Source organism: Drosophila kikkawai, chromosome 2R, assembly GCF_030179895.1.
Source record: "Drosophila kikkawai strain 14028-0561.14 chromosome 2R, DkikHiC1v2, whole genome shotgun sequence".
Classification (NCBI taxonomy): Eukaryota; Metazoa; Arthropoda; class Insecta; order Diptera; family Drosophilidae; genus Drosophila; species Drosophila kikkawai.
In genome coordinates, this window is record NC_091729.1 from 24,384,369 (window position 1) to 24,398,048 (window position 13,680).

At 45.8% G+C, this 13,680-nt stretch overlaps 2 protein-coding genes across 5 annotated transcripts; one reads left to right on the top strand and one right to left on the bottom strand.

Annotated features, from left to right (window-relative positions):
• The first annotated feature begins 1,580 nt into the window (after positions 1–1,580).
• On the top strand, positions 1,581–9,577 carry LOC108072967 (uncharacterized). Of its 2 annotated transcripts, none has more exons than XM_017164400.3 (2): positions 1,581–1,768; positions 5,835–9,577. In XM_017164400.3, the coding sequence occupies exon 2, from the start codon at positions 6,499–6,501 to the stop codon at positions 8,056–8,058; it is 1,560 nt and encodes a 519-aa protein (XP_017019889.1). In that variant the 5' UTR covers positions 1,581–1,768; positions 5,835–6,498; the 3' UTR covers positions 8,059–9,577. The 2 variants fall into 2 exon arrangements, with proteins under 2 accessions (XP_017019889.1, XP_070140451.1); XM_070284350.1 differs by lacking the exon at positions 1,581–1,768 and adding an exon at positions 1,830–1,849.
• Positions 9,578–9,585: 8 nt separating this feature from the next.
• On the bottom strand, positions 9,586–13,217 carry Tes (testin LIM domain protein). Of its 3 annotated transcripts, none has more exons than XM_017164397.2 (5): positions 13,138–13,217; positions 12,619–13,041; positions 11,904–12,553; positions 10,914–11,844; positions 9,586–10,776 (listed from the first exon to the last, which is right to left on the bottom strand). In XM_017164397.2, the coding sequence occupies exons 2-5, from the start codon at positions 12,920–12,922 to the stop codon at positions 10,184–10,186; spliced, it is 2,478 nt and encodes an 825-aa protein (XP_017019886.1). In that variant the 5' UTR covers positions 12,923–13,041; positions 13,138–13,217; the 3' UTR covers positions 9,586–10,183. The 3 variants fall into 3 exon arrangements, with proteins under 3 accessions (XP_017019886.1, XP_017019887.1, XP_070140450.1); XM_017164398.2 differs by having other exon boundaries at positions 12,619–12,959; positions 13,138–13,196; XM_070284349.1 differs by lacking the exon at positions 13,138–13,217 and having other exon boundaries at positions 12,619–13,077.
• Between the last annotated feature and the right edge of the window lie 463 nt (positions 13,218–13,680).

The window sequence follows — 13,680 nt, forward strand, 5'->3', positions numbered from 1 at the left end:
AACGCTTCTGCTGGAGCGGAAATCCCTCTATAGGTTGTCAAATAAATCACCCCTCCAAAAAGATCGAAAAAAAGCTTGAGTTCCGAGTACTGTATTAAAAAGGTCCAGGGTGTTTTCAAAATTCATGTGAAAATTCCATTATGTACATACGCACTATCAGTAAAGTATTTGTTGATATTTAATACAAGCATTCAATTTTGGGATGATTAGTCGGAGTCTGACTGTTCAATATAATGGAGCGGAAAACGCTTCTACTAGATTTTATGACGATGCTGACGCTGGTGGCTATGGCGAAAGGAGCCAGTGCCGTCCCAAGGACTACGATGGATGTGCAGGACCTTGTGTGTCGGTGGCAGCAGTCCAATGATCGGCTGGTGTGCGGCTTTACTCAGTTGGGACCCGATCACCAGTACAGCCTGACCTTGGACAATTCCACAACAGTGCGATGCCAGCAGACGATTCACAACAAAAATCAGATTCAGTGCATCTACGAGGGTCTTCAAGAGAAGAAATTTGTGAATAATAAAAGCCACAAGTTCGAGCTTCATCTGGGCACTGGTAATGAAGTGCAGACCCAGGAGTTCAGCCTTAGTGTGGTGGAGGAAAGCCACCTAGCCAGTATTATGTGGGTCATCCTGGGCTCTGGCATGCTAATCATAAGCATACTGTTCGTCCTTTACTGCACCATCGTTCGGCTGCGGCAAATGTCGGACATCAGTGTTATGCTTCCGGATTTTAATTCAGAAGATAATTTAACAAACATTCAAGCGCAGAAGTAGGGAGAGAAGTATTATATAAGCAATTAATTAGGCTTAGTTTAAGACTATTTATTTAAATTCCTTGTAAACTACAACAACTAGATATAAAGGATAATTTAATAAATTAATTGTTGTTTATTTAACAAAGTACTCTTATTTCTACAGATTACAATAAGAGAAAACTTAAGGACAGTCAGTAAATTGTTACAAAAACAAGTCAATTGCCCTAATTAATAAAATTCGTGTTAAAATGTGACACAATATTATTCTCATTATTCTATTTTCCCGGAAAGAGAGGTTCAAAAAACCGTATTGAGCGTTTCCGAGTAAAACTAATCTTCGAACTCTAATAAATCAAATCTATAATGTATTTTCCATATAAACAATTATAGAATATGTGCACGTAAAAACAAAACAACAAAAAAATATACAAGTACACACACAAACATTTAGTATGTGTTTTTAATTATATATTTAAATATATTAACATTTAAAAAATCTCTAGTAACGGCTGCTTCGCAGTTAAGCAAAGTTTTCTACCAATTTACATCTAAACAGCACTGGTTTAAAATGGGAATATAGAGTGAATTTGCTTTTGAAAATTGCTATCATTTACAGAATTGAGAATTAAAAATTATCAGCTTATATTTTTATTGAAAAATAACGATCTATTGATATTGGTATATTTTTATTGGTATATATCGATGACATCGATTTCGACCCCATTGCTACATTTGACACGGTTTGTAGGTAAATTTACATTTGACACATTTGACACAGAGGTGGGAAAAGATCGATATCGCCCTGACGAAATACGATTAGTCATCGAAAACTTGGCATCGACGTCGCCACCTCTACCTCGAGTTTTGCGTACTTGCATTTAAAAAACCCTCTGTGAGCCGTGGAACCCGTGAATAGTCAATAAATTGATATTGATTGGCAATCGAACCAGCGCCCCACCGTTCACAGTGACCGCGAGTGCAGCGAGAGTGCAGAGATCAATCGCAAAGGTAATTCGAATGGGCGTGCGAGGCGAACGAGCAAAGAAAATGGCGTAATCACGCACTCGCAGACCCCAAAGCAACCGAAAGGCAAGCAAACAAACGCAACGCAAACGGAATCCCAATCCACGAAACCCAAATCGGCCAGTCAGCAGTACTTTAAAACGAAAAAACGAGCCACAAGAGCGTGAAAAAGTGAAAAAAGTGTGGGCCAAGCAGTGCTTTTTGTGTGCTGCAGCCATATTTGTTCCGTGAAAATGAAAACGATACACACACACACAGCAGTACGTACGGCACGGGACGGGTGTATATAGGCAATACATACATACAGGCAGCAAACAGTGTGTGTGCAAAGCAAAGAATTAACGAAAAAAAGAAGCACCTCGTCGTATCGGATCGTATCTTTCGTCCCGTTGTTCGCAAACACAGGCAATTTCATTTCATTTCTGCTGTGCTGTGTTCCGTTTGTTCAGTTCAGTTCATTTCCAACGCGATTCTCGATTCTCGTTCAACGTACGTTGGTACATAGCTGCATATATGTACATGGGCACACGCACGTACAGACGTACTTATGTATGTACACATGTACTTTCAATATCGACGATGGCATCACAAAAACACGACGCGCACAAACACGCACGAAAGCAGAGTGCTGCGACTGTGAGTGTGAGTGCCCGCTTGTATGTATGCGGGACGGACTGGTTGTGTTGTTGTACATAACGGAGAGTTGAACACATAAGGGCTGGCTGGCTGCTCAATATAGAAGCAAAAGCATGTGGCTGCGCTGCCAGCGCCGCTGCCTGCAGCGCGTAAGGGATTTTATTACGTCGGTTCAGTCGCTGGGTTCGTTTTATATTTTTGGATATTTACACATGTCCATATGCATGTCGCCCTCAACTCCCCCCTGTCGTCTGCATCGTCTCCCCCACATGCATCTTGCTCGCCGCTGCTTCTCTTTCGCTCTCTGTGTGTATGTGAGTGCAACGTAACGGGAAACTGGCGACTGCAACGTTAAAACCATAACGTGATACCGTAATGGGGGGCGGGCGAGGGAGTGGACGAGGGAGCATCCCCCCCGCAAAGCGTAAAACGAACAAAAACAACTCACGCAGGGCGTCACACTCGCGGCCATAAAAATAGTGTCGACGCGTTACAAAACAGGACAAAATGTGCCAATGAAAACCAGTGAAATCGTTACAAATCACGGAAAATTCCTCGTTAAAGTGAATCACAAAATAAAAACACCAAAACAGTGAATTCGAACGAACGTGTATTTGAACATTTTCCCTGAACATGACTCAATTGCTTAAAATGTGATTAGTCAGCAGCAGCAGTCTCAAAAGATCCCGGAGTTCAGAGACTTATCAAGGGCATTTGATTAGATTGTGTGTAGCACACACAACACCCATATAGACGCACACACAAAATCCCCTTACAAAAACCGAGCGAAAAGCGTTGGAAAAAACTCGGCTTTTTTTAGGCCTGCCAGCAGCATTCCAAGGGCTTCGAACCGCTGGCAACCAGCATCGAAAAATCGAAAAGAGCTTGCTGCTTCTCTGGCTGTAGTTTCCCCCTCAAGTACAACCAGTTTCTTGTTTTGTTTTCTGTCTTTTTGTCTCTTTTTTTTTGGCCGAACACAAGGCCAAAGTTCACGCAGCGCCAAACAATGGTTCTCGCAGCATTTGCGAGCTTCATATTATCGCCTTATCTTATCACGTGAGTTGGGAATTCGCAGAGCAGCAGCCCAACTATCAATCAGTGCCGGGCGACTGCGAATGCTATCTCTCTGCGACTCCAACTCCGACCGAACTCCACTTCCCACTGGCAACTTCCCCCGGTAATTGCGCAGAGGAATGTGAAATAATCTAATCGGATCGGAAAATGTGTGTGGAAAATGCTGTGCCATCGATTGAAGCCAGCAGTAGCAGTAGCAGTTGTTATTCTACGCAAATCGTAGAAAGCAGTCCGCCGTCCCGTCGTCACAATGATAATTAGAAAACTTGGCAAAACAGTTGACCAAACAACGGATTCAGGTTTCAGGTCTCAAATATCCTTCAATCCTTTGCTAAACTAACTATCGAGTTTCAATAGATGTTTGCTAATTTTCTGTCTAACATGCTAGTCTCCAAAATAATCACTTCTTTATTTATTTTCCTACTAAAAATTAGCTGCTGTTAGAACAAAGGCGGTCTGTCTCAGTTTAATGACTTTATTGGTCATAAAAAATTAATTTTAAAAAGAAAAAACACCATTATTATACTCGTGTAGGGTATTATAATTTTAGTCAGAACTTTTAAACTTAGTGAAGGAATCATTTCCGACCCTATTAATCATATATGTAAATATATTTTTAATCAGCATCAACAGCCAAGTCGATTACGATTCTAAAAACTTTCAAATGGCATAGAAATGCTTTCTGAATAAAAATGAATGAATTTTTTGACATGTTATGATCGATTTAAATGGCAAACTTTAGCTTCCATTCTCGATTCTTTTCTGAAATGTTTAAAAAAACACATTTATACAGAAACAATTTAGCAATGCTTTAGAGGTAAAAGGTTTAGTGGAACTCAAATTTCCATTATCGAAATTCCTATTGTCCCTTAAGATCATAATTTCTCTTTGAATTTCACAACACTTAAATTTGCTGATTCATGCCTTATGGGCTTCTTCTTGGCAAAAAAAAGCTGTATTAGTTCGAAGGTCTTCCCCGTTGAACTTTCGACCCGCTGACCAGGCCTGCGACCGGAGAAACTTTTGCCCCAACCAAGGCAGGGCAGGCAGGGAGCTGTTTCCAGGCACACTCAGCTGCAGCAGTTTCGATCGGAGAGCGACCGAGTTTGTTGCAGCAAGCGCACAGACACACACACACTCTTACAGCAGTCCTTCGGTTGACATAGCCACAGCAGCATTCACATCCTGCGTCCCGCCTCGATGACAGCAACCCCGCACATACACACAGATACATACATACGTTTGCAGCAGCAGCTTTCTTCCCTTAGTCGAATCGAAAAACTCGATTTTCATCCCCGTGGCGAGCTGAATTTAGTTTTAATTTCATTACAGGCCAGGCCAGGCAAGGGCAACGGCAACGGCAGAGGGCGAGAGAGCGGTGGGAAAAACATGCGTATTAAAGTCGCCGTCTATAACGTAGGGCTGAAATTCATTCGGGGCGATTAGATATAGATATATTATAGGTGCGGGATTTCTGTACAGACGGCAGTGTGGGGATTATGAATGGGGAAGGGGAGCCATAGCCATGTGCGTGCGCGTGGTCGCCGGCGGAATTGGAATCGGAATCGAAATCAGAATAGGAATAAGAGTCGTCATAGCCAGAGTCAGATGATAACGCCAAATACATACACGTAACCATAACCATTCCATGCCCATATAATAGCTGGGTAATCTCCCACTGGGATGGGGCCGCAGCCTTATCGCAGTGCTGGGGTTCGGGAAAGAAGAAAAACAAAAAACCATACGCTGGGAACCTATTTTTGGCCTGCCAATCGCAAAACAATTCTCTGCAGGATTCGCAACACCTGCCAGCTTCATACATATTCTCTTGGCCATCTTTTGTGCCAGTGCACTTTTGACATTCCCCACCCCCACCCCAACCACTTGTTTCCCAAAAATAAAGAAATGAAAAGAAGAGAAAAAGAAAGAAAAGGAAACGAAAAACAAAAGGTAAACAGGCCGAGGAGTAAAGACCAAAAATTGCAAAGGCTGCAAATTTCCAAAAATATTCACACACTCGCATCGTCGTACAAGTGTGTGTTGTGTGTGTTTAGTGTGCGTGTGCTCCCATTTCGGTTTAGGGAATATACACTTGAAAGAGACCCTTTCTGACCCTGAAATCCGAGCACATCTCGGAACATCTGTTCAGAAACGGACATCGACGTCTTGTTGTGTTTTGTGTGTTGATTTCACCAGCCGAAAAATATTGAATACATGCTGCTGCTGCAGTCCATATATATATATATATATATATATATACTCGGTGGAGATACATGCACACACAATGCAAAGTGTGAAACAAGACTCTTTTCTCACATACCTGCTTTTTATTTTATTCCAGGTAAATCGACGTCGACGACAACGGAATACCTAAGAGCCACAGAGAGCGACAGAATAAAGAAACAAGGAAACATTTGCACGCCAGCGGAGCAACTGCACCAGCCAGAGCCAGCGACAAGAAAAACCACTTCAACAAAAGAGGATAACATACTGGAAGTGCTCCAGCACTCACACATACAGACACTCAGGCCAGGCCAGCATATACACCACACGACGCTCGTTTGTTGTACGTGCCCGACGACGGTGGGAAAGTAAACCGACATCTTTTTACGAGCGCCGAGAGTTTTGCAATCAGAAGAAGTCGGAGAGCCGAGGCGATCGGCCAGCCCTTTGATAAGCGAGAGAGCAGGCACGGTGACGCGGCGGCGCAGAGAAACGAAAGAGAAGAAGGAGAGGAACAGGTTGCCAAGTCGAACGCGCAACGAATTTGGAAATCGAGTCAGCCAGCCAGCCAGCCATCCGAAAGTGCGTGAGCGTTCGCTTCGTAACAGAGAGACCCGAAACCCGGACTTGCATTTAGCCCAGCCCAAGCAATAGCCAAACAAGCAACTTGAAGGGTTCCAAAACCCCGAAAACTCATGAGCAGCAGCTGAGCCAGCGGCGCGCAGCTGAAACGGAAACCGCACTTAGACCTCAGACTTCAGACTCACTCACAGCCACTCCAAATGAAAACGCTTGTGCTCAGTCCAGACGACCTGCAGAACTTCAACAAGTTCATCTATGACCCCAAATCGGCAGCCCAGCTGGCCGCCAGTGCGGGCGCTATTGGAGCAGCAGCGGCTGCGGCAGCTGCTGTACATGGTCCGCCCGTAGGAGCGGGCGGCACCACAGTCCAGCTGCTCCAAGGTGGTGTCGGCAACGGCATTGCTGTCAATCCCGGTGTAGTGCCCGTCTCAGTGCCCGTACCCACCAGCACAGCCAGCAGTGCCAATAACCTGATGGCCCTGCACTACTACCTGAAGCATCCAGGCATACAGCAGATGCCCATCCCACAGCAACAGCAGCAGCACCAACAGCAGCAGCAACAGCACCACCAGCAACATCAGCAACAGTTGCTGGCACAGTCGCAGACGCAGCTGAAGCAGCTCCAGCTCAAGCAGCCCACAATCCACCAGCACCAGCAGCACATCAGCTACCATCACCACCATCCGTACTACCAGCAGCAACCCCAGCAGCAGCAGGCACCACCGCCCCAGCCACAGCCTATCAAGAGTCAGCAGCCACAATCGCACCTGCCCGTGCACGCCCTCAATCAGAACTCAAACTTCTCGGCGGCCAGTTCGAGTACGGGCGGCACTGCCTCCAGCCATGCGCCCACCCAGCAGTCGAACGGATCCAGCGTCTCGCCCACCATTGTGTCCCGTGTGGCGGCCGTTGGTGCTCCCAGCAGCAGCAATATAGCAGCGGCCGCCAATGCGCTTTTACGCGCATCAGCCGCCTCCGTTGCTCCGAGTTCCTCCGCCTCTTCGTCCTCATCATCATCATCCGCGTCGTCGAGCTCCTCGTCCAGCAGCTCCTCCTCCAGCGCCAGCAGCTCAGCGAATTGTGCCAAGAAGCTGAAGACGGAGCCAGTGCTGTCGCAGTACAATCAAACGGAGCGCCTCAACTTTGCCAACACGTACATTGTGTGGAGCGAGGAGCACTGGCGGCGGGTGGTGTTCCATGACGAGCGTCGGTTCAATTTGGACGGACCGGATGGCTTCTCCTACTATTTCCACGATTTGCGTAACTACGAGCGCACGCTGTCGCAACGGCCGCGAGGCAATTCCGTGTACATCTACCTGATGGTCTGCGTGGGCGGAGCCGTGCACCTGGAGGTATCGTCCGCCAAGCAGCGACCGGAGTCATGTATCGAGGCAATCATGAGGGAGCGACCGAATATTGTCACGAAACTGGGCGGCAGCACGGAGTTTGTGCTGCAGGATCACAACTGGATGTCGCATGCCCTGCCCACCGCCCAGGATCTGCTGAATGCCGAGGGCTTGAAGACACAAAAGTGGCCGACCATTGCGCACGATCTGAATATCATGGAGAATGTGTGGGGCTGGCTCATCCGCGAGGTGTTTGACGGCGGCAGGAAGTTCTCGCGCAAGGACGACTTGATATTCCGCATCAAGGAGGCGTGGTCCCGACTGCCGCTCGACCTGATCACCAACCTGTACAGCACACTGCCGGAACGGATCACGGAGCTCTACTATACGCAGGGCGTCTACACGAATTGTTGACAGCGGCAGCAGCAGCAGCAGCAGCGTACGGAGGGAGCAGCAGCAAGTGGTTCGGGTCACGCCAGACAAAAGAGGCGAGATTGCGTCCGAGGAGAACCTCAGGAGCCAGCCCCCGCTGGAGGAGGCCCGAAAAAGATGGAAGCAAATCTTTATATACAATTTAACTTAACTTTTTGTGTATAGCTTTAAGATGTGTGCGATGCGGACAGGACTTGGACCTTGGACTTGGGACTGAAGGCAAGAAAGACAGACAGAGACGAACGGAGGGACGGATGGACCGACCTGGGTTATAAGTTATATCAAGTTTTTTAGTTATTTAACAAATTTACGAAAGAGAAAAGAGAAACAGCAACACGATACACACACATCGTGTGGCCATATCGCTTTGTAATTAGTGTTTTTCCCCACCCACCCCTAACCCTATCCCCCCCATAAAGCCCTCTTAATTATTAAGCCTTAGTTTAAGTTGTCGTTTTCCTTTATCCCCCCGCTATTAAGTACATTTATATACAAATATATTAGTTACAAACAATTTAATTTGAGCCCCAACTCTCCCCTTTTGTTGATTGTTTTTTAGCGGTAGACAGAAACAGAACAAAATTGATAAATGCCAAGTTAGCGAGCAGAGAAGGATATAAGAGGATATAAAAAGAGAACACTGTAACTAAAACTAAAGTATTATTTTAAGGCATAGTTTTTGTTGTAGCAAATTACTGAGAACGAGTATCCTTACACAGACACACACACTCAAAGGAAGAACGACAGAATCCTATCATGTAAAATTGTTTACGAAATGAGAACAGAAACGGAAATTATGATTAAACTAATTATCAATGTAATTAATACATATTTAACGAGAGAAAACCAATAACAAACGAAAGAAAGAAGAGCAAAGGCAACTTAGTGTTAATGTGTAAGATCAAAATAAAACAAAAACGAAAGCATAAGCAAAAACTAACTGAAGAGCGTATAGTAGAGACGTAGAGATCGATGAAATCATGCTGAATAAACACACTCGACACTCCCCAAATCCGAATCCTCCGATCCCCAAACTCGAACGCAAGTTTCCTAAGGCAGCTAAGAGGGAGACACAGACTACCTACGACTCTGAACCACAGACAACTTGATAGATAGTACGCCATATTATGGTTTATATACATACGTACGCACCCAATACTTAGCAATACAATTGAACTGAACAAATGCCAGGCACTGGGCAACTCTAATCTGTAGAATACTGGAGCCACTATGAAAGTATCCTTGAAATAAAATGCAACCTATAATAATAATATACAACTCAACGTATCTCTCTCTCTCTGACTCCTCCTCACGTGTTATATATGCGATTGAATGTGATTTCCCCTTGTTTTCGCTTCTGCAACATCATCTTTATACAACATATACAAAGCAAGGACAAGAGAAATCAACAACAAATGGAATTATTATGATTAATTAATAAATCAAGAAATGCAATTACCAATAAAAACTACCAGAAGATACGTAAAGAATACGAACAAAACCCTCTAGTTTTCTTGGTTTCGAGTAAATTTATTAAAAAACGTTTGTGTGCGTTATAAAAATGGGGTTTTCCTGTAAACATATATAATACTTTATGCTTTTTTGTTGCTGTGTAAATAGCTATTTGTATATAAAATATTTTTGTATAGATTTTTATACTTTTTCTATAGAATATTTATATATATATTTGTATACTTTGTATATAAAATATGTATATATATCTATTTTTTTTACTTGGTCTATTGGCACGGCAAAAGCGGTATGGAATTGTGTAAATATTTTAGCCTTTTCTGCGTTTTAGTTAACAAATCAAAAACTGTCTACTTTTAAGTGAGAATTCTAGTTACAGAAGTTCCTCCATAGCATGTCTTAAAACAAATCTGCTTTTCTAATTTGATTGTTAACATAAAATTAGCAGAAAAGGCTTTTTTTTTAAATGCAAGTCTATATTCTAGGCACTTTGAGTCTGTGGCATCCATAAATCACTAGCTCTGGTTACTAATATGGTGTGTCATCGTTAATTCCATTGAATTGTGCGTTGGTGTCTTTGATCCTTTGTGCAGTTAATATACTGGGGAAATACTGTAATCAAGAATTATCCTTTGTCTTATGAAATTACGCTGCGCACGCAGGCTGGACTGCAAAAGGGCATGTCCTGTTTCACGCAGAATCTACCACCGATCAGCGACTTGGAGCACTCGACACCAGCGCAGACGAAACACTGTCCATGCCAGTGGATCTCGCCCCAGGCCACTCCCTGATCCGCAGGGCCTATAGCCAAACGGCAGCGCTGGCAGGCAACGGCAAAGAAGCGATCGTAGCACTGCAGGCACAGCGGCATATTGGAGTTCTCATCGGGAACGTACTGCTGTCCGGCCAGCGGCTCATCGCACTGATAGCAGCAGAAATGCTTGATGTGGAAGGTGGCACCTTCCGCGGCGGTGTACTCCTTGGTGAAGATCAGCTCATCGCAGGCGCGGCACCGTGGAATCTTTAGCTTAATGGCCAAATCGCGTCCGCAGTAGACCTGACCCTGGTGGAAGAAGTAAACCAAGTCAGCTAGCAGCTCACGACATGTCTGGCACTTGAAGCAGCCCGGATGCCAGGCAATCTCCTTGCCGGCACGATCGGCTTTGACGGCCACCTCGCCATAGGCAATGGGTTCGTTGCAGTCGCGGCACAAGATGAGGGGCTGGGGATCTGAAAATAAAGGTATAAGTAGTATGATGATGCAATTCCAGCTGGCAAAGGTGTCAAAATCCACATAACGTGAGCAACGAGGTGATATACAAACAAATAATGCAAATTACCTAAAGATGCCATCATACCGAACTCACCTTTGCCCGCAGCGACCTCATCCTCCTGCAAACGCAGCTGCTGGAACTGCTCCGGCATGCCGTAACAACCTGGATACATGTTCATGTCTTCTATGCCGGGAATGCTGGCAAATCTACCCGGATTGGCATTCAAATCTTCACTGGTGTAGCCTGGCGTCGAGGGTTTCGAGTGGAAGCCAGAGTCGCTACTCTGGGACGTAGGCAACTCTCCCAGTATGGGTTTCGGATAGGTAATATCCCGACAGCCATTTGCCATATCAGCAAAGACCTTGTCGATATCCTCCAGCAGTTGATTATCGTCCAGAAGCCAGTCGTGAACTTGCTTCAGCGGCTGCAGCAACTGGCATTGATCGTGAGCGATGCCCTTGTCCTGCAGGGATCGGAAGAGCCGATCATAGTAAGGAGCATTGGACACGGCCGATTGTAACATGTTCTTGTCCAGCCCCATGGATTGAAGTTGAGCCTTGGTGGCCGGAGCTAGGCCCTTGAGTTCCGCCAGACTCGCCACCGCAGCTGGAATATTGGAAATGACCACCGCAGATGGAGCACGTCCGGATCGGGCCTCCTGGAGGGCATGCTTCAGCGGTTCTGCCTGGAGAATCTGTGCAAAGATCGGATCGCGTTCATAGTCCGTGTTGGCGGGCAGCCCACAATCGTAGACCACGGTGGAGACGCCGCCGAATTTAACCCGCCGCATGGGTGTATCCTGGCGCATTTGGGCTCCAAACCTGGCCTGCACAGGGTTCTTAAGCGGCAGCGGGGAGTTAAAGGGCGTGCCTGGAGAGGATTTAATGGGCGTCATTTGTTGCTGCTGCTGCGAAGGACAGATGCTGTTGATATCTGCCCGGAACTGCGGATTGTTGACATACTCCTTGCGGAACTCGGCAATGGGTCCCAGTTTGGGATCCCGCGAGATGTTGAGGTTCTTTTCCTATAATAAAAACGATTTTTACATATAATTTCTTATTTTATAAGTATAATTTTGCTTACCTTTAGCACTCCCAGCACCTTGTCATATACCACACCATGGCTTACGAGGCTCTGCAAAGCCGGTTTGCTAATACCCAGCAGCTTCTCCTTGGTCTGTGCCCGCAGAGCTCCGCCATTCTCCTCGAACTGAGCTGTGGAGTCGGACAGGGGCTCGGCAAAGGCCACCAGCAGCCTGGGTTGAGCACTGGCCGGACTGGCCAGGGCCTGCGCCACCTTGGGATTGGCCAACAGTTCGTTCAAAGTGGCATCAGCCACTGGCGGCAGACCCAGGAACTGCCAGGACTTGGCTGTTTCCTGTGGCGATACTACAGCAACTGGAGTCACATGCTCCACCTGAGCGTGATTAAGACGATTGCCCAGGCGCACCACAACACCCTGGCCGACGCACTGCTCCCTCAGACGCTGCACATACTGCTGCAGCTGGCGGGCCTCCGTTTCCGTCAGTCCGTCGCACAGAGCAGCATCCAGATCATGCGGCGGCACCTGCAACTCCAGCTGCTGCTTCCGCTTAATGGCTGCATCGCTGCCAGCCACTGGTATCTGGGCAGTGCCCAGCATCTCCATGTAGTCGGTAACCACGTCGGGAGCTGCATTTGGAGGCACCCACTCTAGTTGGACTGGCTGGCTGGCCAGGGCCTTGATTTTGATGACTGCAAGCAGATATATTGGAGATTTGAGATCTCTACGACGATTTACAGATAAAGAAATTACTCACAAGCTGGCTTGGCCCTTATCTGGCCCAGAATCTCGAACTGTGCCCAGCCGGTGGCGTCATCGTCTTCCGGACACGCGTGCTGATTCTTTCGGCACTTGCAGTTGCGACACACCTTACGCCAGAAGTGCAAATCAAGGCCGGGACACTTGTCCTGGCACTCCAAACAGGGAGCACCGGCTCCCGACTCGTGGCCCAGCTTGGAGCGCTTCAGCTGCTCGCGTCGGCTTTCCAGCTTCGATAGCCATTCGGGCGCCTTGGGCGTCTCCACGCAGGAGTTGGGGCTGGGGCTCTGGGCGGCGGACATCTTTTGGGCAATTGGGCGTTACACAGGCATGTGAAAACTAGAGACCGGATGAAATAGATTCTTTATCTGATTTTGTTTTTGTTATTTTCACATTTCCAGCGGCATTCCGACAAATAAAACTGGAATCAAATAAAGTTTACAAGGCCAGATGCAGTATGTGCAACATTATTTAGAACTCACACCTGTGTTTTTAACAAGTTTAATTAATTTTTTACCTGAAATCACAACAAAGTTGCCAGTTCGCGTCCAGTCAACGGTATTTTTGGTTAATAAATACTACTCTTGTTAAATGTACTAGAAAAAACCATTTAAAAATACCGTTTAAAAATACGGCATTTATCGATAAAGGTATTTATTTTTGAATTTACTCCAGCGGAATTTTTTTCGATTTTGTGGTCAAATGACCGCTTCCAGCACCACAAACAAGCCGAAAAAATATTATTTTAACTCGAAATTAGCATATTACATAATAAGCATTTAAAAAAAAATTTACAAAACAATACAGTATAAAAATGTGAAACAGCCATGGTGATAAAATAATGCCTATCACAGCTTTGAAAAGTTTTTCAAAATGAATTAAAATATTTAAATAAAAAACTTTGAATTAATTCTATTTAAAGGAAATATTGAAAGTACACCCCTTGTTCTTTTTCGAAGGCTTACTGTACCAGCACCCGCCAAATGCAGCTCCCCAACGTTTGGTATTTTTCCACAAGCTTTTTTTGAGCTTCCGTAACCCGGTCACACTGTTTGGCATT